Source organism: Larimichthys crocea, chromosome XXIII (genome assembly GCF_000972845.2).
Source record: "Larimichthys crocea isolate SSNF chromosome XXIII, L_crocea_2.0, whole genome shotgun sequence".
Classification (NCBI taxonomy): domain Eukaryota; kingdom Metazoa; phylum Chordata; class Actinopteri; family Sciaenidae; genus Larimichthys; species Larimichthys crocea.
In genome coordinates this window covers 14576410-14599486 of record NC_040033.1, presented here as the reverse complement: position 1 = coordinate 14599486, position 23077 = coordinate 14576410, and the positions used below count along the sequence as shown (strand labels likewise).

At 41.1% G+C, this 23077-nt stretch overlaps 1 protein-coding gene across 3 annotated transcripts in view; it reads right to left on the bottom strand.

Annotated features, from left to right (window-relative positions):
• The window catches only part of ofcc1 (orofacial cleft 1 candidate 1), an 87852-nt gene that overhangs the window by 41575 nt on the left and 23200 nt on the right, over positions 1-23077 (bottom strand). For 2 of the 3 annotated variants that reach the window (XM_027274009.1, XM_027274007.1), the window contains 10 exons: positions 22702-22799; positions 21171-21257; positions 20808-20878; positions 19418-19544; positions 15347-15589; positions 11938-12086; positions 11627-11741; positions 10492-10813; positions 4309-4400; positions 2350-2495 (listed from right to left, as the gene is read on the bottom strand). In XM_027274009.1, coding sequence (XP_027129810.1) covers positions 2350-2495; positions 4309-4400; positions 10492-10813; positions 11627-11741; positions 11938-12086; positions 15347-15589; positions 19418-19544; positions 20808-20878; positions 21171-21257; positions 22702-22799 — 1450 coding nt within the window. The remainder of the gene's footprint in view (positions 1-2349; positions 2496-4308; positions 4401-10491; positions 10814-11626; positions 11742-11937; positions 12087-15346; positions 15590-19417; positions 19545-20807; positions 20879-21170; positions 21258-22701; positions 22800-23077) is intronic. The other variant, XM_027274008.1, reaches the window with a different exon arrangement.

The following is a 23077-nucleotide window of genomic DNA, read 5'->3' as shown; positions in this document are numbered from 1 at the left end:
ATTGTTGTGCATTGTGCCAACTTTTATGTGACTGACACCTTGATGTTAGATGCCTTCATATTAACTGTAAGTTGCCAAAATTATTTTATTTTTGACATTAGGGCTTGACACAAAGTTAGACTTTGAAGGCACACCTGTGTGAGATTTACTCCCGTTATGAGTATGGGTACTGAGCGAAACACAGACAATGCTTCATTCAAGTAGATTGCTTTACATTTATTTCACTTGGTGAATAAAATCTTCCTGACTGTGACGTTCCGGAAATGAATGCATTGTGTTAAAGATTTTGTGCGATTCTCAGACTGTCCTAACTGAATCTTACTGTTTCTAAGTGTTTGCTTAATAATGCATGAGCATCTGATTTGCACATTTGTGTCGGGACGCCCTATAAAAATCTCAATGAGCTCAGTCTCTTGTGGCTCAATAGATGGCAGTAATATCCCTCAATCACTGCAGTATGAATCCTCATCCCACATAAGATACGTGTAGACATCTGTGCGCACGCATACTGTACGCAGACACAGTCAGGAAACGATGTACACATAAACACACACACACGCACAAAGATACAAACAGAGCTCTCAAAATGCCAGAAGAGATGTAGATGACATCATTACGGCAAATAAAATAAATAAAAAATCAGTAAACAATCCCTCTCGTCTGCGTCTCTGTCAGTCCTCAGGTAATGTAGAGAAGCCCAGAATAAGTGCAAACAGCACTGTGGGAGAGATGTGTGAGGGTATGACTTTGAGACTGCAGTGTCTTTAACTTCATTGTTAAAGCCAACACAGGCACCGTATCTTTCTAATGCTCTGATTAGACGGGGGCAAAAAAAAAAAAAAAAAAAAAAAAGCAGCCTTTAGCTCAGAGATACTGTAATGTGTGCGCTTGTAAAGATGAAATCAATAGGAGCAACACCTTCACAGGGCATCAGGGAACCGCCAGGGCTTAAACTCAATACAATCTGTACCTATAACTGACAGAAATGTCTCATCTCACGGAACCCGGCGACTGCTCAGAGGTAAAAAAGCGGCACTATGAATAATCGTGAAAACCATTTAATTGTGTCCCTTTGTGTGCTGCCTGCCTGGGTTCTGTGTTCGTTTTGTGTTCACTCTCCCTCAAGATAGTCCCTGTGTCGTCATTTGTTGGCAGGATACGCTGGTAATCATTTGAATTCCCCCAGTATGTTCAGAAGATGTCAGGGAGTAGTCTCTGATCTTGTTTAATATGTGACCAGCAGCTATAAATTACCAACTCCCAGAAATGAGGAAACATGGGTACTTTTAAATCTCCAGGGAGAGCTCTCTCTTTCTGTCTCTCTCTCTCACACACACACACATAGGCTCCCTCTCTCTGTCTCTCTCTCTCCCCCCTAGTGTAGTAGTGTGTGTGGTAATCCCCTCCCCTTAATTTAGTTGACGTTCAAATAAAAACAAATACCTGTGACTTTTTTGTTGAAATAAGCAATTTTGCTTTTAGCCTATTTGGGCGCACAGTAGCAACTGCACCTTGTTGCTTTTAACACGTTTGGCCAAGGTGTTTTAGAATCTGTGCTTCCTGCTTTGTTTATATTTCATACATCCCTGTTTTCTCATTAAAATCAAAAGCTGTAAGCAATGGTAAAGAGGAAAACAAATTTTTACAAAGCTCCTTTGTTGCATTTTGTTGTGCAGAGGAGGGGGGAAGAAATAAACCACACAGTGACATAATGGGTAGCTGTTGAGCAATGTTTGGTTTGGCTACATACAGTGTATGCGATATTGTTACAAACCTAATTAGTTTGAATAGAATGGATTATTTTGTCTTAAAACCGTAAACCATAAAGTAAAAATTTTGACTTATAATCCACATTTTTTGCATTATTTTAGAAATTTGAGTCTATATTTATAAAAAGAAAAAGCAGAAGAGTGGAGATCTGATGAAGGCACGGTCGGGGACACAGGATGTTTTTAAGTATGAAATATTAAATTGAATTTTTTATGGTCAGTAGAATTTCCCTGTTTTCTAACAAGGTCCTCACACAGTGTGATTTTTTCTTTTTTTTTTTTCTTTCAGGACAGATCAGGCGAAGAGAATCTGAAAATGCCTGTGACTTGTTTATGTTGACAAATTACAATTGAGCAACACAAGATTAAAGCTATAGCAGATGCAAACTCCATTTAGTCAGGATTTCCCTTGAAAGACATGTGACTACTGTATCTATATCTGTACAGGAGGTGTTCGAGGCACATTTTGTTGTCAACGTGTGTCTGCTTGATGCCGTTTTTTTTTCTTTTTTTTCTTCTTCTTCTTCTTCACGTTTGAATTTTTCAAGACTGAGGCAGGATAATGAGTGGTGAGACTTACTGTAGGGAGAATGTATACTCCTCCATCTCCTCCGTGGAGAGGTTCTCCATTGAAGGCTGCATCTTCTGTTTGTCTGCCTGCCGAGGCGGTGCGCCGCTGCCGCTCATGCTGGGGCCGCAGCTATTTGTCTTCTTGATTGGCTTCTTCTGTGAGGAGCAGAAATCGGGGAGAACACATGCGGATGTCATTTGTAATCAAAGCAGGAAACGGGCCTCTGAATTTATCTTGGGGGATGCACACGATGACAGTGACAGTGTGCGTGGCACTTTGGAGCCTCTCCCTATATCTCAACCTCGCCTCAATTGACACGAGACAAGAATGACGGCAAAATCGCATACGGCACGCCATCATTCAAGTTGAGTTCATTCGGGAAACATGCGTACAGTGACGGTGGTGTTAAATATGTGATATTTGAGCAGCTGGCACTGTTTTTTTCCACACAAGTCGTTTACTGTCATCGTCATAAACACAGTCAAATGGAGTTAGGAAGTGGGGTTTTAAATATTTCACCAAGGTACTTGGGAGCAGATATTATTTGTTAAGCCGCCAACATGTTAACGGCTTGCTTTCCCTGGCCCTGTCAGCCCTGCCTGTGTTGCCCTTGGGTGGGCTTAGTGCCTTTCTGCTTGAAGTTGTGAAATACTCACTGATGTATGTTAATGAGATCCACAGTTGGAATAAGCTACCTCTCTCTTTCTTTCTCCCTTGTCTCACTCTCTCTCTACCTCTCTCCGTTTAATTTTTTTTTTCATCTTTTCCTCCCCTCCATCCCTCTCTCTCTCTCTCTCTCTCTCTCTCTCTCTCTGTCTCTCCCTCTGAGATAAACTAGGCCCAGGAAGTAGTAAATGGGCAAGGCCCCATAAAAGCTCCATCCGTTTTCATAGGGCAATCTTTGCCAAAGCAAGCTTGGATTCCAGAGTGATGATCACAATAAAAAGGTGGAAAGGAGCGGGAAAGAAAGCAGAGAGAAAAAATGCGAGAGATATATAAACCGCAATGTTCTCCGGTGTCTCCCCACAATAAATTTAATGCAATACCTTAAGAGCGGATTCCGTATATAGCTGGATTCCTGCCCTGTGGGCAAAGTGGTCGCCTGGAGAAAATTCATTTTAATTAGGCCTGCACTGCAGGTTGAAGGGTTGAAATCTGATCCCTAGCGCTCCCAGGCTGGGGCAGGTTGGAGATCACTCCACTTAATCATTAGACAACTGGGTTCCACACCACGACATTTGACAGAGTTAGCAAGGTTTTAAAGATAGGGCCAAGAAGAGAATAAAAAAAAACATGGTCTACAGAGGCTGCAGAGAAATAAAACCTCATATCAACAAACTCATTTATTTAACAGGTCATCTCTGATTAATGGTGGTCTGAAGAGCCTCTTGTACATCAGTAGAAGGAGGTTAGTAAGAATAAAGACTTGGAGAGAGAAAGCAAAGAGGCGGAAGGGGAGGATGTGTATATGTGTGTGACAGACAGAGGCTTGTTAATAGGCTTCTAACTACTTCAACAATAACATCACAACAACAAAAGGCCGAAGCGGAGGCACAATGGCAGGGGCGGACCGGGAGGCAGCAATGCCAGATCAGCACACAGAGTAATTTTGCAATTACCACTTCAAAGTATGGCAGGTAACATGCAAGCTTTGATTAATTTAGCTTAAGTCCTCTGTAGGACAGGAAGAGGCGTGTTTAGAGCAGCTTGGAGAAAAAAAAAGAAAGGGAGGCCTGGCTGGCTTTGCTGATTTCACAGAATTTGAGCTGCTTTGGCTTGTCAAGCAGATCAAAACTGTCTTTGAAGGCTGAAAAATACCTGTTAGTGTGAAATGTATTTTGACAAATCTCAGATAATAAGCAGGGGAGGTGTGTGTAGGGGTACAGAGAGGGGCGGGAAGGGAAGGGGAAAGCGGAGAGGGTGCTCATTTCAAGGGTGGGAACACTTTCCCTTAAATCACAGTGTTACCTTGTAGTGAATCCCACCCTCTCCTTTCTCCCTGCATGGATCACTCTTCTCTCCCGTGTTTCCAGAAATGGCTCCCGAGGAGGAATTCTTCCCTGCATCCCCAAAAAAAAAGAGAATGTGCAGTGAGTGTGAAAAAGAAAGTAAGGTTCATGTTTGTTTTCTTTTGCAAACCACATCTGGCAATCATACTGAGGATCAGGGGTGGCTGAGTAATATTTATATTAGAAAATCCAAATGATTACGAGTTGTTGAAGGTACTGATGAACTATCCATAACAGCAATAATGGAATTTGACCAAAAAATATTCTAAATAATTGAATAGACCGCAATAAAAATGAAAAGGTTTACATTCAGTTGTGGTAAATAAATTTAAAATTGAGCTTAAATCCAGATTTGTAATGACACACAAAAAGAAGAATAACTGTTTAAAAAAAAATAGGTTGTTTGCGGTGTAATGAGAAATCAAATAGAACACTCTTTGCATTTCCGAACACACTCCAAATGTTGCTTTTGTCTTGTTTTTCTACTCCTGGGCAGGTAGTGAAGATGTTTTGGTATACTATCTGGAGACTTGCAAAAGCAACAAAGGCTGATTTTACTCTGTACAGAGAGAAGTAGGAGTGTTAACTTATGGAGCTCCCACTGCACAGTCATCTCTGTCTCCCACCATCTCAGAGCTGAAACATTCCCAGCCTCGACGCTCTAATGTATGCAATTAGAAATGATGAAAAATCGAAAAAGAAATTAAGTTTGGTTGTAACACATTTTCCCATTCTTCTCTTCTTTGGGAAATTACTTTTGAAGTATTTTTTCATCCTAACCCTCTTTTTTTTTCTTTTCTCTCTCTATCTGTCTCACTCTTTTTTTTCTTTTCTTTTTTTTTGCTGTAATTTAAATGGTAAGCCGCCAGATGTGTGTCTCATGCTTGAAGAGTCGGAGATCTGCATTATTTAGCATATTAACATTCACAGAATTTAAAAAAGGGTTCCTGCATTGCCTGGAGGTTGTAATTAAGTAAACCTTAGCTTGATACATGTAAAAATCTCACTATGTGAAACTTTTTTTGCCCCCGTGGAACCAGTCACATCTATATAATACATATGGAAACCCCTGCAATGATATCATTTTTCTCTTGCTGTGGGATTAAATATATCAGTAATAATAACTTAAATATAGGCAACACATCAAAAATCCTTCTGACAGCTCAAATGTATTTAAATGGCAGGAAGAGTCTGCTCACTGATATTTTTAAGGCAGTCTGAAATCAGATTTCATCCTAACACAGATGTAGTTTTTAATTAACACCATTTGCTGGTAAGCATTTTGAGTGTGCCTTCAGTTAGAAAGTAATAAGGTTCTATTTGTTTTATTAAAGGGATAAAATGATTTTTATTTTTATTCATTCTCATGACATTACATAACTGTATACTCGTTTTTTGTAAAATTCCAATAAATTCACAACGGTCAAATGCCTTGTGTACACGGTGTGAGCATATCTTATCTTGCCTGGAATTGCCACGGAGAGATATTTTACACACCCTGAAAGCGCATAGAAAAATAAATTTCAAAAAGTGACACCATGAAAAAATGTCAAACACGGAAACCCTTTCGTGTCAAAAGGTACAAAATGTGATAACCTGGTCAGTTTTTTCAGGCTATATTCACCCAAAGAAAATATAATACATTCTACATTTCTAACTTTAAAAAATTGAAGTGATTCATTTGATGTCATAGTTTATGCAATTGTTTAAATATTGTTTTATTGCTAATATTTTAAGTAGAGGTGCACTTGAGCAAATATTACATTTCAGCAAAGTGCATGTGTGTGTTGCTGTGAAGACAGACCAAAGCAGCCCATGGCCAGCTGCTTTTTTACACACACACACACACACACACACACACACACACACACACACACACACACACACACACACACACACACACACACATCTCAATCTATTAGCAAACAACAGCAACTATGGACTCACAGACTTGGACCACCATGTATTAGGATGCTTTTTTAGACTAGCACATCCACAAAAGCACACACACAAACACACACACACACACACACAGTCATTACACCAGGCCCCACTTGCTAATGCGCAGACGCTGTGAAACCAGAATGAGCGCGGAGGCAGCATCGACAGCGTCGACATCATCGACAGCTTCGACAGCTAAGGGCTACGTCTGTGAACTCAGAGCGCTGGAGCTGCCACAACTCCAGCCTCTCCGGGCACTCAAGGCCAACAACAAACTCCTTGTTATCCCCCTGTGCTCTGAGCTCTGTTAAGACCAGCGCACACACACACACACACACACACACATATCTATCCAGTGCATACAGTACACTGCATTCGCGCACCCACACACAGAAAGGCGTATAAACAAAGATATTAATATGTAGACACTTGCATACATGCACAAACATTTTCCAGGGTAGAAATACAAATGAGCGTACCTCACAACCGCACACCTCTTTTCTTTCTTGCGTACACACAAAAACAGGCCAAGGAAAGAGAGAAGCCTCGGGGCCGTAACACTGTCGAGACCCCATCTCTGTGTTACTGGCGAGATGCAACCAGGCTGAGATGGCGGTTCTTGCTCACCTAGGCCCCTAATTGCCTGATGACTGGTCCAAAGTTACAGAAAGATCGAAGGTCAGTGACTCACGGATTACCCCTGAGTCTATGTCAGGATTTGTGTTAAGGTTGCTATGATACTGCAAGGATTTGGTGTCGCTTCACACAAGAGTTTATTTTCTTATAATCCATTGCATTTTAATGGCAAAAACAGACACACTGTGCATACTAATACATATCTGAATGTCGTTTTAAGACTTTTTTCACTCTCACTGGTGAAGCCTGTCGCTCTGGAAAGTTGAATCTGTCTGCATGATGTTTACTGAACCACATGTCAACTGCAATTGTGTCATCGCACGAAAAAACTAGGAACACAGTGCGTTTTAGAGGGAAGACACCGTCACCTTTGGGTGTATTTGTCCCATACGCTTTGTATTTGTTCCCCACATGCAGTCCTCAAGGGTTCTTTTTCCACACCCACTGTGAGAGTTTACATGTGTATCTCTGCAAACAGGCTTCAAAGGTTGAAACCATCCATTTGGAATCCGGACATTGTTGAATTAATCGGCAGGATGCAAAGTGCGACTGATTGAGAGGGTATGATGTAACATTGCGGTTTGAAACTCTGATGACTGGGACTGGCCTGGAGGGGAACACATCCTGAAAGTGCAGGGCAGTGCTCCAAAGAAGACATTAGATGAGGAATCCTCAAAATCACCATCAGTGCTTTAGGGGATAGATGTTACAATGCATTTGTAAAATAAATAGGAAAAATAAAAAAATAAAAATAAAAGCAGTGATACAGTTATGGCAGAAATCATCTGCATGCTGATAGTGATCCACTAAAGGAGATCATGAAACAAGACACTAATCTAATTAGTCATTTAGGGTTCAAACAAACCCAGTGTAACTGGATCATTCAGTTAATGTGAAAGGTCACTTAACCCAGTGTGCCTCTAGCTAATCTGCACGTTAAAAAGCCAAATACACTCAATTATGTTTGGACGAGTCAACTGAGGTAAACGAGAATTATTATCATCCAATAGCAAGTGAATGTGAAACACAAAAAACATCCATGCGCACACAATAGCACTTAGAGGAATCCTCTGATTTTTCTATCAAAACTTGTCCGAGTTATTATCTTGGATTGGGATGTCAGGTTTTGTTCTGTAATAGACACCTCACCACGCACTGTGATTTTTCTACGGGGATTAATTAACTTAAGGCCTCAGGAATACAAACTTCCAGTCTCACTGTCAAGCTCTGCTGTGTGTGTACGTTATCGCAGTGACAAGAGGTCTCCGTATACTTGTCCTGATTCTGAGACAAATGGGTAATGAGGAAAATCCTGGCGTCACATGCGCAGAGAAAGCACACATCAGAAACAGAGAGGCATGAAATGGGAAGGAGATGTCTGAAACTCCCAGACTTGACAGAAGACGGAGGAACAGGGAATAATTTGTTCTTCTTCTCTGCGCTGAATTGGATTTACATTTTTGGCTAGGTTAAAGTTGTCCGTCCAATCGCTCCCTTCAACCTTGACGTAATCTCCCCATCTGAATGCCATAATTCACTCCAGAGGTAATGCAAAATGAACGGATCTGTATGCAAATGTAGCACAAACGTCAGGTCAGCTTAGGGAACGGCGTGGATGAGGTGTTGTGCAGGACACCTTTTGATCCGTTATTTCACTTACGGATCGGGTTCACTTCCCAAGCAACCTCCTCACCTGGCTGCAAGAATGTGTGTGTGCTAGACTATGCAGCTGTGTGTGCGTGTGTGTGTGTGTTGAAGAGTCCAGGTACCTTTTGCCTTGTGTGGCAGAACATAAATCTCCCATAGTGAGTGCCTCCCTCCCTCCCTCTCTCCCTCTCTCTCCCTCTCTCTCTCTCTCTGGAAAGGCAGTCAGTTCGTTGGGGACACTTCCCTTGTGGGCGTTAGGATCTCTGTGGGGGGTCACAGGTCAGTCGGCGGAGGAAGCGACAAGCTGTGAAATGTAAAAGACCAATTTCTTCCACATGTTTCAGTGCTGGGAGAACACTGCCAAGCTGTCAGCCGGCATCACGTTTAAAATGGGCCAGGGTGCTACCCAGCAGACCTGTCACAACTCATTTGTAATTAAAAAGCCTGTGTGATGTTTAAAGCAGAGCACCCCAGAAACTTTTGAGGACTGTTAAATAAAGATGAGCTGTGCGTGCAAAAAAAAAAAAAAAAGAAAAGGAAAAAAAGGGGGATGTATTAATAACAAAGAAGCTAGCCAGTCGCCTTTGTAGTAGATCAATACCAAATGAGTCTGTATTTGATTCCTGGCAATGGCCACGATGTTGGAACTTGAAACTAGGTGGGAAACAAGAACAGAGTGCTTTTAAAATGAGGAAATAGATGATTATTACTATTAGCAGAAGTGATAAGCCACCTTTAGGTGTGGTTACAATTGTGGTATGACCTTGCGTGGACCACCACAGGGCAGGGCAACCACATCGGAACAGTTCATCAGTGCATCACATTTACCTATGCAAGATCGAGCGTATCCCAGTATGCATTGGAAAAGCAAAGGAGCACTAGGCCATCACAGGACTAAAATATGGAAACATAATCATGTTCACACCTGGGAATGTAAGTCTCAAATCAACCTGACCTGCTAGTCGTCAGACTGTAGGAGGAAACCAGATCACCCGAAGGAAAATCGCACAAATGTAGGGGGGGAAGAGAAAGACCCTTCTTTCTGTAAAGCAAAGCTAACCACTAAGCCGTTTTACTCAGTCCTTATAATAGTTCATTTCATTTAAAAAAAAAAAAAAAACATTTCATTCTGTGTCCTACTTCCTCAGGAAAATGGTTTTACTTGAGAATCCTAATGGATAATGGGACAGATAACAGCTTCAAGACAGTAATCAGAAATGATACATGGATCTCAGTCAAATGGCAGAAACAGAACAAAACTGTCCTAATAAATGCTGTATAACAAATTCAAACTCTCCAAAGGTAGAATTAAGTCCGAATCTACATATAATGACAAAGTAATAAAACAGCGTGTGTCCAAATAGTCAAAAGTTAGCTTGCTTAGGTAGCACTCACTATTAGCCTGCTAATATTTTTCAAATACATTATTTGATCATCTAACTGAGGTTGGCTGAGTTCAAAAGTGGCAGCCACTGGTACACACTTCCCATTTATCGTTGTATTATAAGCTCTGTTATGTGTGGGAACTAATATATTAATAACAGACTCTTAGTCTGAGGGTCAGAAGGTTTATTTACTTTCTTTTTTACTAATTGGTGGTATTATCAAAAAGCCTGATCTGAATATATTACAATTTATTAGTGATGCTGCTGCTCAGGCAAAAATTTGCCTGAACTAATACACTAATGCTGCATCGTATCTGTTGGGTTTTTACATATAATCTAACTAAGAAAACACAATTTGTTTAACTTCAGCTGGCATGCTTGGCACACCCATCCCTTCCCTCAAGCACATTCACCTCAGTGGAGAACTGCTGTAAGTGAGGCCTGCCATTCTCCTCATCCCACTGCTTGTGACATTAGGGTGACATTTTCTCCCCACTGTGGCATAGTCGGGGGTTTTAACATTGGACCCCTACCTGGCAGAGATGAGGAAGAGCAAGCAGAATCAGCTGACAGGTGGAGAGGAGACCCCCGGTGAGAATGTACCACAGCGGGCTCTCCTGCTCTGCTGCTGGGGCCTGCATGCGGCTGCTGTTGGGGGTATAACTGGGAGTGGGGGTGAATGGGCTGAGGATGGAGCTGAGCCTGTGATGGGGGTTGAGGCTGGAGTAGCAGTTGGTCTTGTGGTTGGTCATGATGGATCTCAGGTTGGGGCATGACAGGAGGGTTAGGAGGGGGTATTGATAGGGTGATGGAGCACTCTGGCTCCCCAGATGTTCCACAAGGGAGCTTCTGAACCTGAAAAACCACAAACAAGAGGGAAGTAGTAGTAGTCTGTCTGTGTGTGTTAGTGGTCTACATATGGGTTCAGTGAACATTAATATAACCACTCATGTTAATGTCATCAGCAGTTATGTTCATATCATTCCATTGCATCACCATTGTTTGTGGGAAAACAGCATGTGTGTGTAATTACACTACAGGTGTTAGTGATCTAACTGCAGACAGAGCCAGCTATTAGTATTTGTCATAATGTGCCCTAATGGCTAAAATAATTCAATTAAGACCATAAATGTGACTGGTATAAATATATTGTACATCCTGTATATCTGCAAAGATGGACGGAAATGTGGCTATTTACATCCCTCAGAAACCGAAAAGCAACAGTAATGATAATGTACTAATACAAACAACATGTCACAGTCGAAGGGACAAATAAAGAGACAAACCCAAGACAGAGAGCTTTGTTCTGGCTTTTAATTCAATTAAGATGTTTACTAATCTAATCAATGCATCAGCTCAAATGCATCCGGAATTGCTGGGTAAAGATGTGGTTCTTGTTTGCTCTCTGGGGCCAATTTCCAATTGCTCTGCAAAAGCTTTTTATCATAGAAAATCCAAAAATCCAGCCCCAGTCTACCCAGATCCACCATCCTGCCTCCCAAATAATAGGGAATGGTCAGAGTGGAAGACACACACACACACACACGCATATGATTTAACATTCAGAACCATAACTCAAACCTGCACACAATTATGAATATAAGAGATAAGTATCTTCAAAAGAAACGTGCATGCACATGTTTGCTAATCGCACGCACAAACACACACCTGAAAGTACAGGTTGCACAGCCAGTGGTCGAGATCAGAGGAGATGTGGGCTTCAATTTTTTTAAACTGGTCCAGTTGTGAGTTTGGCTCCCCCCTGAGCAGAGGGGTTTTGAACCTGGGTCAATGACACACAAACGGTAATAGTCACTGTACAGCCAGATGTGTGATGAGCAAAGCTCCAAGGAATATTTCACTAAACAAGATGTAATACTTTTTGATAATACTGCTGGGAATCATAGTGCTTTATTTACTTAAAATACTTATACGGTTAAACTCCTCCAACAACTATCTTTGCTCTTCCTTTGACACACCTGCCCTGGATGTAGCAGAGGCTCGGTCCACAAACAGGAAATGCCCCCCATGCCAGTACAGAGCTGATGTGGCTGCTGTGTCCTGGTAGTGCCATCAGTTGGAATACCAGGACCATGGAGGGGACGACCTCACAGGCTGCAGGTAAGATCTGTAGACACACAGGAAGGCCCAAGGTCACTCACAGTTTCACTCAGTTGAACACACATGCCTGCAGGCATGTACACTAACGTAGGCACACATACGCGCACGCACATCTGACAAAACCAATGACAAACAGACACACGGAGGGTAAAAAACAAGACAGGAGCCTCCAGGGAGCCACTTAATATACATCCTAGTTTTGAATCCTCGTTTAACTTATTTCTGTGTTCTTTGTTAGGGCCTTTTAAACTGCCGTTTTTATCCGTTCAACTCAAATTGCCTAAAAAGAGATGCTGGAATGATAAAGACTGTCAGCTTCAAACACGGGGTGGAGGAGAAGTTGAGACTGCCGTTGTAGTCTATGGGCTTGACAGTTACTGAATTTGCCGTGCAGTGAGGCCACCATCAATCACGCTGATGATATTAAGGGTATCTTGCATGAAGCAAAGAGTGTTAGTGGTTAGCAGTCGATGGCAAACACATACATTCTTATTTACCCAGAGAACGGTGGGTTTGCTTAAAAAATGAACTGACAGTGAGGTGCGTGCCACTTCATCCATCACTGGGTGGAAATATTTTATCCCTTTATTAGTTGTAATGGAAAACGCAGGGGACTTGTTTTAACACATAAATCATGTGTATCCCTCCCACCCCCCTAATAATCTGCTTTTGGTATGCACCTGTGAAATGATGGGTAGTAGTGTCTGACTCAGGACACAAATTTATGGCATAATATCACGGATTATGGATATTGAGGATATTTCATATTATTCATTTACTGTAAGAAATATGACCTGCATAAATAGTAATTTGTGTGCACACGTGTGAAGTGCCTGCGTGTAGACACGTACGCTCATTGGCGCATATATGTGTGTGTGGGAAGTGTTACTGTGGGGTTTGTGAGGCTGGATGGTGTGCTCCGGAGGTTTTCTCACTTCCTCTGTTTGCTGGAGGAGCTGCTTAAACCATTAGAAATATCTTCTTTAATTCAAAACAGACTGGCGCTTTCTCATTTTTTAAAAAAAGCAGTGCATGTGTCCACAAAAGGAGTGAAGGAAGAAAGACTATCATTGTGCAGGATGACTCACTTCTTCCTCAATGACCAACAAAAGATTAAAAGGAGGAAAATAAATAAGAGAAAATTCATGGATCTCCATACGCACTTTTTGGGATCTTTCATGTCTTTTTCTTATTCCTCCCTCATTCATTCTTCTCCCCTCTTTAATGTTCAAATGTGAAATCCTAGGCATCTTCTCATTTGGTGTAAAAACTGCACAAAGACTGTGGGTTTGACTCCTCTCAAGTTCCTACTTGCCAACATATCCAAGACATCTCCAACTGAACTGCACTGTTTCTGTCTAAATCCAAACCCCAGACACACAAAACAAAGGATGAATGAAAAAAAAAAAGAGGGAGGAAAGGAAAATAAGCTCCTGGCTTCCTCTTACCATCACTAATTCCTCATTTCCTCTTAGAAGGCACTGCGAGCACTCCTAAAATCGCACGCTATAGTGTGGGCAAGAGGAGAGAGAGAAAACATCCAAGCCAATCCTGATAGTCTCAGACAAATCTGATCAGCGTTTTCACCACTATCAATGAGGACAAACAACAACAGGTTTGTCTATAAAGCACAACTGAGTGTTTTTGGCGAGGAAAGGAGGGAAGGAAGAGTGACATGAGGTATTTACCATGGTGTACTTAAACCTTTTTTCATCTCAGAATCAGATTCCAGGTCCGCATTCAGTTTATGCCAGCTTTTACCCCATCCTTTATGTTTGATGGGAGCTGGAGACAATATTGTCAGGATCTCTAGCTCTGTGAATACACCCACCAGCACATTGACAGTGTCCATATGTGCTAAATGCTCCAGCTAAGGCCGTTTAGAGTTGCCATCAGAAGAGCAAAGAAGGCCTTTCTTAGCCTGTACAAAACTCCATGGAATCAGTAGGGACACTGGATTTAGTGTCTCCTGTTTTTTGGGTTTCTCTCGTGAATGTTTTGGTCTGTGCACACACCATCAATGAGAAAATGTAAACAGAATTTTTTTTAATCCACTGGTCAATACGGTTCAAAACGGGTGTGTGGGTTTCTAAAATTAGTACAGCTTCTATAGAAGATGTCTTCCCTTAAATCGAGAGGTTTAGGAAAGTGGTTGTGAAATGTGCATAAATTTCATCTAATGTAATCTACCGTGTTGTTTCATCAAAGGGACCAAATGTGGAAACATGTTAAGTCTTTTATTATGCACTGGAAATGGAGGTTGAAAAAATATTACTATTATTACTTTAGTCAATTCTGCCTGTTTTCTATCTCCTCTTTTTCCCCCACGATCCAGCTCCACTCTGCCACAGATGCTCAAAGAAATGTAGAAGGGACACTAAATTTTTCAATGCATTTGTACTTCATTTTCATTCCAATAAAACATTACTTCCTTATATAAATGAATAATTGATCTTAGGTTTGATTTACATGCATGGATTAAATGTCATGTTTGAAAAGTTGTTGTTTTATTCATATGGAGATCCTCGGAGAAAAACCTAGAGGCTGTGTGTGGCATATTTTCATATGCCGTCTTTTACAGCAATATAACTTCTCATAACCCTTTCAGTCTAGAAACTGCTTGGTCTTCACTGCAACTGATGAAACCAAGGAAAACAGACAGACAAAGAGGAATTTGGAAATACTGTGGCAAAAGCACAAAACTAAACATGCAGTGTTGTAGGCTCTGTCATATTAGCACAGCATGTTTTATTGTTCGCTTTTATCTGAGGAGACTGTTTGTTTTTTAAAATCGTGTTTCACCAAATTTTTCCATTGAATTTCACATCAAAGGCCTCGTCCGTGTCATTGGAAGAGAGTGTATTTTAATCCAGGGTATCTCAGTGTCAAAATTGCTTTCAGATAGGAGATGTTTTATATTTATTCCAGAAAAAGAAATATTCAAAGCAGCTTCCCCAAGTATTAAATAAATAAAGGGTTTATAATTAAATAAAATTCACAAATCACAGCCTGATTCTGTCCGTTCCTTGTTGGATAAAACCATATCAGTGCCAGGAGAGAAAGCAACATGTTATTGGAAACTGCATGAAATAAATATTTGTGTATTTTTAAATGATCCTTGACACATGTGACATTTAAACAAAGCTAATTAAACAGAAAAGTATTTTAATGTCTGGTAAACTGTTTCAGTATCATCACCATTAATATTTTAGTATGTACATTTTTTTTTTTTTGCTGTTGTTCAATATCTCATCAAAACATCCTTACCATGAACAGGCTCTGGTTAATGTGCAGGTCGAAGTCGTAGAAGCAGCCCCGATGCTCGATCGGCTCAGTGGACACCGCCCATTGTTGCTGCTCTTTCTCGCCACACCAGGCCAGAGCTGGCCCACCTAAACGGGTGTGAAGGGCCACACTGACAGTGTAGAGGCCCCTGGGCAGCTTGTTTCTGGTGGCTCTTAGGCAACACACACACACCTGCACAGGCTGAGGAGGTGTGCTCTGGTTCACCTAGAAAACACAAAAGTGCAGAACTTAGGATCTGATTGCTATTTATCAATTTTGTGGTATTTAGTACTTTTTCCATGGCGGTCAAGAAACTGTTTTATTACTGTGGACAGTTGGACTAATGGGATGCTACACTTGTCACTATCTCATTATCACCCTAAATAACATAATCACAAATGCACAGATGGTTAATATTGATTAGAAATAAGTCATTATTATTACGTAGTAATTTAGGTTTGTGTAGCTTGTAAAAATTTGAGTGAAAAAACATTTTCCCCATTAATAATGAATTTAATCTAAATCCAGTAAGAGTCAGGCTTTACTTGTGCTCAGCAACTGTATTCAACTAATGTAATTATGTCGTTACATGGATGTTGCAACTCACCTACTGCATCACACACCTCAAAGTAAATAGTTAACCTGCTCAAAGACAAACAATTTGCAACAGTTATGCTATATAAACTTCACCCCCCCACCACACGCAACGTTTTCTGTAAAGCACTTTCTAACAGTGTTTGGAGTTTGCTATGTAAATTACATTTGCTTACCCAGATACATAAGCCCTATTTTATGCAACACTTCCTCATCTGCAACCTCTATGTCATCTCTGCTTGCCCATTTAGGTAAACGGAAACTAATAAACGATTCTAGCTTATTTTCATACTGAAAAGATGTTGCTGCGCTAAAATACACAGTTCTGGAAAATACTAGCAATTATACAAACACAATATAAATACAATAACACAAAGTAAATAATGAATTGTGAATTCCCCACTTTTGGGTGGAGTTATCTTTTGTTTAACTTAAGGTATGTTTGCTGAACAAGGGAGTTTTCTTTTTGTTTTTTTTGGTCCAGCTGCAGTCAAGCAGCCACATTTGTAATATGTGTTCCGTCTACCGATCTCCATTCAATCATTTCGGGGTTAAGTGTGCTCAAGGGCACATCAACCTCGCTTGCTATCAAAGTTGAGAGTGATATGTATTTCCCCTGGCCACATTGCCCATTCAGATAAGGTTTAAAAACGCCAACCTTCTGGTAGAGAGCTCATCGTACTAACCTTCAGGCTACATCAGCCCACTTGTTGTTTATTTGCTTGTTTGTTTTGGTGACATGTGCCTCTTTTTAGGGCTTAGAATGAGTAATAGGGTAAGCTGGCTAGACTTTAGTTTTTTTCAGGAAACATAATCAGAGAACAATATAAATACATATTCAGTCTTTTGTCCCCCATGGCATCTGTTGAACGGCACTGAATGAAAGTCAATCTGGCTTAAACAGAGACACTTGATCTTCACCATTTCTGTGATTATAAACTTCAATGCCAGTGTTGGTTGGTCCGCTGTTTGACTGTTTGGGCATTTTGTCCATTCATTTCTTCATCTAGCACAGACCAAGATTATTGGACAGATTGTCACACTTTGTATGGACATTGAGGGAGATTTTGATCACGCCTTAGTTTTACTGCCATCATCAGAACAAAAGTTCTACTTGTGTACAAATATCAAACCTTTTTCCTATCCCACCTCATCGTATCCATTCCTACCCTATCCTGTCCCTCCCTGGCTTAAGTGCAGGCATTTATTTTTCTCTGATTATCTAAGTTGCATCTCTTAATACCCATTTATTTTATGTACTTGAATTCACACTGCGTTGACCAACTCCCTAGGGCAAATTTTGAATGTCTGGCAATTAAAGCCCTCAATTTCAATCGATGACATAGTAGCACTCAGGGGCTACAGTACATGTGCTCACACACAGACACACACTGTATCCACTGTTTGTTTTACAGTATACAGTGCACTGTGTTGTCACCAAACAATCTGAGGCACACACCACACACACACTTTCACCTCGCAGAGGCTGGCGGTGCCCATTGCTCTGCCAGTATGTGAGGGGGGGAAGGTGTGTGCTGAGCCCTGCAGTAATGCCCCTCAATCTCCCCACTGTGAGCATCTTTGCATACCAAAACAAGAAAAACAATTTAGGCAGAAGTGAAATTAGTATAATTGGTGGCAAAGCGGTTTAGCCCACACATCTCACATTTGGGAGGAGGTGATGGAGGCCTCCAAACCCCCACACTGGAAAGAGATGTATGCATGTAGACGGGAAACGGAAGAGGAGAAAAAAAAGAAGCAATGCAATAAAAAAAAACAACAACAACATCACACTGGTGTCCAATTTACACTATGTATGTCTTTAAGAGGTATCGTTATTATCTGGCCCTCATGCTTGCACAAGTGTCGTAAGAGACAGTCAAGACAGCAAGGCAAAGGTAAAAGGCGAAGTGAGCCAATTTTCCATATCAGAGGTGGTTTGTTTGCCCCAAGCCTGAGTTGTGCCTAAAGTGCCATAACATTACAGCACTCCTACAGATGAGATCAAAGGCTCGAGCAAGGGATCCTCCGTGGTTTTGCTGGCAAGCGGTCGTCCTTTCGCTGCAATATCTTTTCAGGGCTTTCCACACATTGACTGATCACACAAAATGCACTCTTAATAGAGACAGGAAATGCCACATACAAAAACTTCCTTTCTTTCTAAGTATGGGCTAATATTCAGAGATTAAGCTTTCTCGTTAATTATTTTCATTTTAATTAGTAAATCTTAATTAACAATGAACATTTACCCTTAAAATTTTTTGGCTTCGGAATGAAGGAGGGGGGTGAAGAAAGGAGAGAATAAATATGACAATCTTTTTGGGACCTCCGGGCAGGATTACTGATGCAGGCTGCCTTAGTTATTAAACACGTTCTAAATTAAATGCCTCCATGAATTTTGCACAGAAATATATTTTCATAGTTTTGCATGCCAAATGTGACATTTTATATTTCAGATTCATCTCGCTGCAGTAATTTTAGGGAAATGTCATATAAACAAAGATTTTGTCATTTACCAAAGGAAATTACTATGCGTGGCAGGTTTGGCCATTGCTTTCTCTCTCTCTCTCTCTTTCTCTCTTTCCCTCTCCCTCTTTTGCCCCCTATTCTGCCTGTGCTGGTTGTTTCAAGTCAGCAAGCCATAAAAAATCTTTATCTCAGTGAAACACAGCAATTTGGGAGATAATCGAATGGTGACTGGGGGGCACAAACGCCAGTCTGAGGAATTATACCACAATCTCCCCTGCATTTACAACCTTCCTCAAAGCCAGTTGTCACCCTGGAAGGAAAGCCCCCGACTGAAGATTCATTACATCTTTAAGCCAGCACGGTGGCATGGCAGCCTCATCCCCAGATGCAACACAACAGCACACTCCTCCCACAGCTGGTGATGCTACCACTAAAAGCTGCAGCTTCCGTCTCTCTTTCCCACTTGGTTCTCTTTTCTCTCCCTCTGTTCCCCTTTTTCATCTCCAAAGACTCCTTCTCCCTCCTACTTAGATTCCTAAAACCACAGTCGACATTCTGCACAAAGCTTTAAAAAAAAATCTTTGTATACTATGTAAAAAATAATGTGGCTGAATAGTCGGCATTGTGTTTATGGAAACCTGTATACATTGCCTGTGTGTGTCTTTGTGTAGGCATGTGCACATACAGTACCCACTGGTGTAATGAAAGGAGTGAAGGAATGTGAAAAACTAGAAAATAACGGATATGATTTCCCCATTCCGAACAGGTCCCAGTTATCACAGGATTTCACATAATTACATCATATGACTTGTTTTTGAACAAGCCTTGTTTTTTTTTTTGAAGGATTTGTAAACACTGCGATCAATATCTCCTCCTGTGAAACAACCCTCTTAGAGATTAAGGGGGATGTCACTTCCTGTTTATGTGCTTTCTGTTTCCTACAATACGTGTTTCGCACTCCACAGTCCACAGCAGCACAACAGATCTCACCTGACACGGGGGCCGTGATGCTGAAGAAGAGGATTCTGGGAGCTCTGTCATCTGGCCGTATTTGGCCATCGCTTCCTCTTGGCCTTCCCCCAACGCTCTGAGTGACGGGCTTTCAGTGGTTGTGCTGCTACATGCACAAACACACACACACACATATAGAACACACACAAACACAAGAAGCTAACCCTGTTAACAGCCACCTGCATTTTAGACTCTCTGTTGTTCCACTCTGTAGCCAACAGCAGCTCAATCTAATAACACCACAACAAAACACTTTCCACTGGGTCCCTCTCGCTCTCTCTTTTGCTCTCTCTCTCTCTCTCTCTCTCTATTTCCCTCTCTCTCTCCCTCTGCCTTTCTCGGCCTCTTTCAATCTTATCAGTGGTAATGTAATAAGCGGTTGCTTCGCTCTGTCTCCTCGCCACCTCTCTTAATTCCTCAAAATAAAGCAATATCACAGGGGCCCTGGCCTGCCTGTGACTGGGGATAAGATGCTTGTAAAAGGAAGGATAATTCAGCAAATAAATGCTCGGCATCAAAGGCAGGCACGGGGTCTTTCTTTCCTTTCTCTCCCTCTCTCCCTCCTCTCTGTTCGCCTATCAAAAGTATTACATGTGCTTTCATCAGTTCACAACAAGGCACAATGTGCTTCCTAATGCAATTACTCGACCTCCATTAAATCAGAAACAGTGGAAACAAATGAATTACACATTTGTTACAAAAACCACAAGTCAGCTCTGCGTCTCTTCTCTTTATTTTTTTTTTCTTTCATAGGCGTAGGGAGAGAAAAAGTGAAATCATTTCTCATTAAATTTCAGGCAGATGTAGCCCTAGGTGATGCATAGAAAGTCTCCCATGTCTAATAGCCACCCACCATTGATATCAGAAGGAATTTACAGGGTTCAAGGCTGTCGAGAGGAGGTCATCTCGCTAAACTCTGAACCACATTCATCTGACAGAGCTGGTGTCCGACTACCACCCACCCATAAAACAACCAAACACACGAGAAGATACTGATGTGTACAGTAGTTTCTTGATTTTATCACGTCAGTTGGCATGGTAGCCCATAATTACTAAAAACTTAAACATGCTAAGCTGACTGCCTGCGGGGCTCTCGCTACGAGATTTGATGTGTGATCTCTGACTAAAGTGGATGGACCAAGAATTGATGCTCCTCCGAGCCCAGTGACATGGACAGATTTCTGTTCCCTGCAGCCATACTACCCACAATGCAACGCCTGTCGACAGGAGAAGCCATGCAGAGGACGTATGAATTACACGCCGTCTTGAATGTCAGTGGGAATACAAATGCTTTTCACACAATTAATGATTACAGTCATGTGACATCAATTGTACATATGGAGAGAAATATGAAATGGGTTGGACTTACCACTGTAACGGCATGTTCTGCTGGGGTTGTGGTACTTCTGTTACTGCCTCGTCACTTGGTGAATCAGGCTCCTTTGGAATATTAGAGTGGATATTGATGACAAACATTGTTAATGTGTTAACCATCACTAACATTATTAGCTAATTGACAGTTTAATTTAAACCAAATCACAGATATCATTTATCTCTTTGACTTGCTCTGATTAAATATCTCTAAAATGCTTCAGCATCCATGTGTGGCGGCTTTATGTTCGAGATAAATGTAAAAAGAAAAAGTAAGCATACAACAGCATGCAGTCCCAAAGTTCTGTAACTAAAAACACATCCTTCATACAGTATATATATACAGTACATCGGCCTTTACCTTAACATTCCCAGTGAAGAAGGCCATTAGTTTCTTCTTTCTCTTTGCCCACTCACTCCTCTTCAGTGGTCCCTTCTGAGCCGCTTGCTGAAAATACGTGTAAATACACATGCACACTTTTCTTTGGATGCAGCTTTATGAAACAGTGCAGTGCACCATAATGGCAGAATTAAGCACAAGGAGCAACTGTAATGCAATCTGCAGGCAATCGATACTGAGCCAGGCCCTAAAGACATGTAGCGTTTGATGAGTATTTCTGCCGGTTTTACATTCAGTCAGCACATTCACACTCCCCATTCAGACGCATTGACACTGCTAAGTGACAGCGTCTCGCCCTGTAGAGGCTTTGTACAGCAGAATAGAGAAAGAAGAAAAACACTATTATTTTTAAAATAGATGTGAAATCTCTGGTGGATAATGTGCTTTCAATGGGAGGTGGGTGTGGAAACAGTAGGAGAGCGCATACATATTATGGCAGAATAAGATAACACTGATCCCAATACTGATACAGTAAACAGTAGATGCCACTGATTATCCAGTAAGAGTGGATGAGTCAACTGTTGCTGTGGCTTCCAAGTGATGGGAAGACATTGTTGAGCCATTTTTCCCCAATTACGTTGACTTTCTATTCATATAATTTGATACTCCTACTCTCTTTTCAAGCCAGATTATAACTAAAAATACAGTGGATAGAAGTTCAGCATTCTGTTTACATATGCGTTAATGTTTGGGTTTCTTTGCGATCTAGATTTGCCAACACAATAGAAACCCCATCTTCTTGTATCCTATCCCATTTCTTTTCTGACTGGAATGAAATACAAACACTTGTTTTGAAAGACGCTTCAGATTTTGATGTTAGTTCACAATATCCCTACTCCCCGGTTGGAAAATAAAAAGTAGTCACGCTCTATTTTTTCCTGAAAAGACTATAAGACGAGTAAAGAACCAGGGAATTCAGCTTCCGTCTGAGACAAATATGCATAATAATGTACAACAAAGTTCAAAGACAGAACAAAACTGTCTTCACAAGTAAATTAATTGTGTGAGGATATCATATGTGGCGTAGATTATATGCTTGAAAGCCATGCACTTATTATGAGAAGAGGATGAATGAGTTATCTAACCTTGAATGCATGTTCTACAAAAAGCAATTTCACATGAGTGCATTCAGCTGAGATTCAAACCATCTGCACTGAAAATGGAATGGAGAATTTTTATAAAGGTGGCAGTTGGGGAAAAAAAAAGAAAAAGCTTGGTGACAAAAAGTGGAGCAAAAAAAGCAAATATGGAAAAAAGAGAAAGAAAATTAGAAAGCTGAGTATGTAACACACACACACACACACACACACACACACACACACACATGTATACACAGTGGCATGTGAATAGACAAACCGGATAAATGTACACGCACACATGCACACACTCTATGTCCATTAGCCAAAGCCACTGATACACAGCATAATGGACATGGCTGATGTGCTGGTGAATATGGGATGATGACACAGATATTCCTCTTTGTAGCCCTGACCTGCTGCAGTGAAAGGCTGCCAAGCGTGATCATGTCAGGCCGCACACGCTCCCTCAGCTGCTGGGCGTAGTGGGGGATCGCCTCCTTAGCCGGGCTCACTGCAAGAAATAAAACAGTAGCATCACAAACCTTATAATATTGATCAAAAATAAAATGTTACTGTGGTGCTATGCATAACTATTTATGTGTATCCTATCGTGTCACCCCACTAATAAAATCTGCGGCAATAAAATATTGTCTAGAGAAAAAGAATTGAACAAAAATGTATACAAGTTCCTAGAATTATTGCTTGCTAGCTTTAATGATTGTTTCATATCATGTACCTGCAAATAAAACACATTTTAAACCATCATAAGAAAGTTTATAGTATTATAAT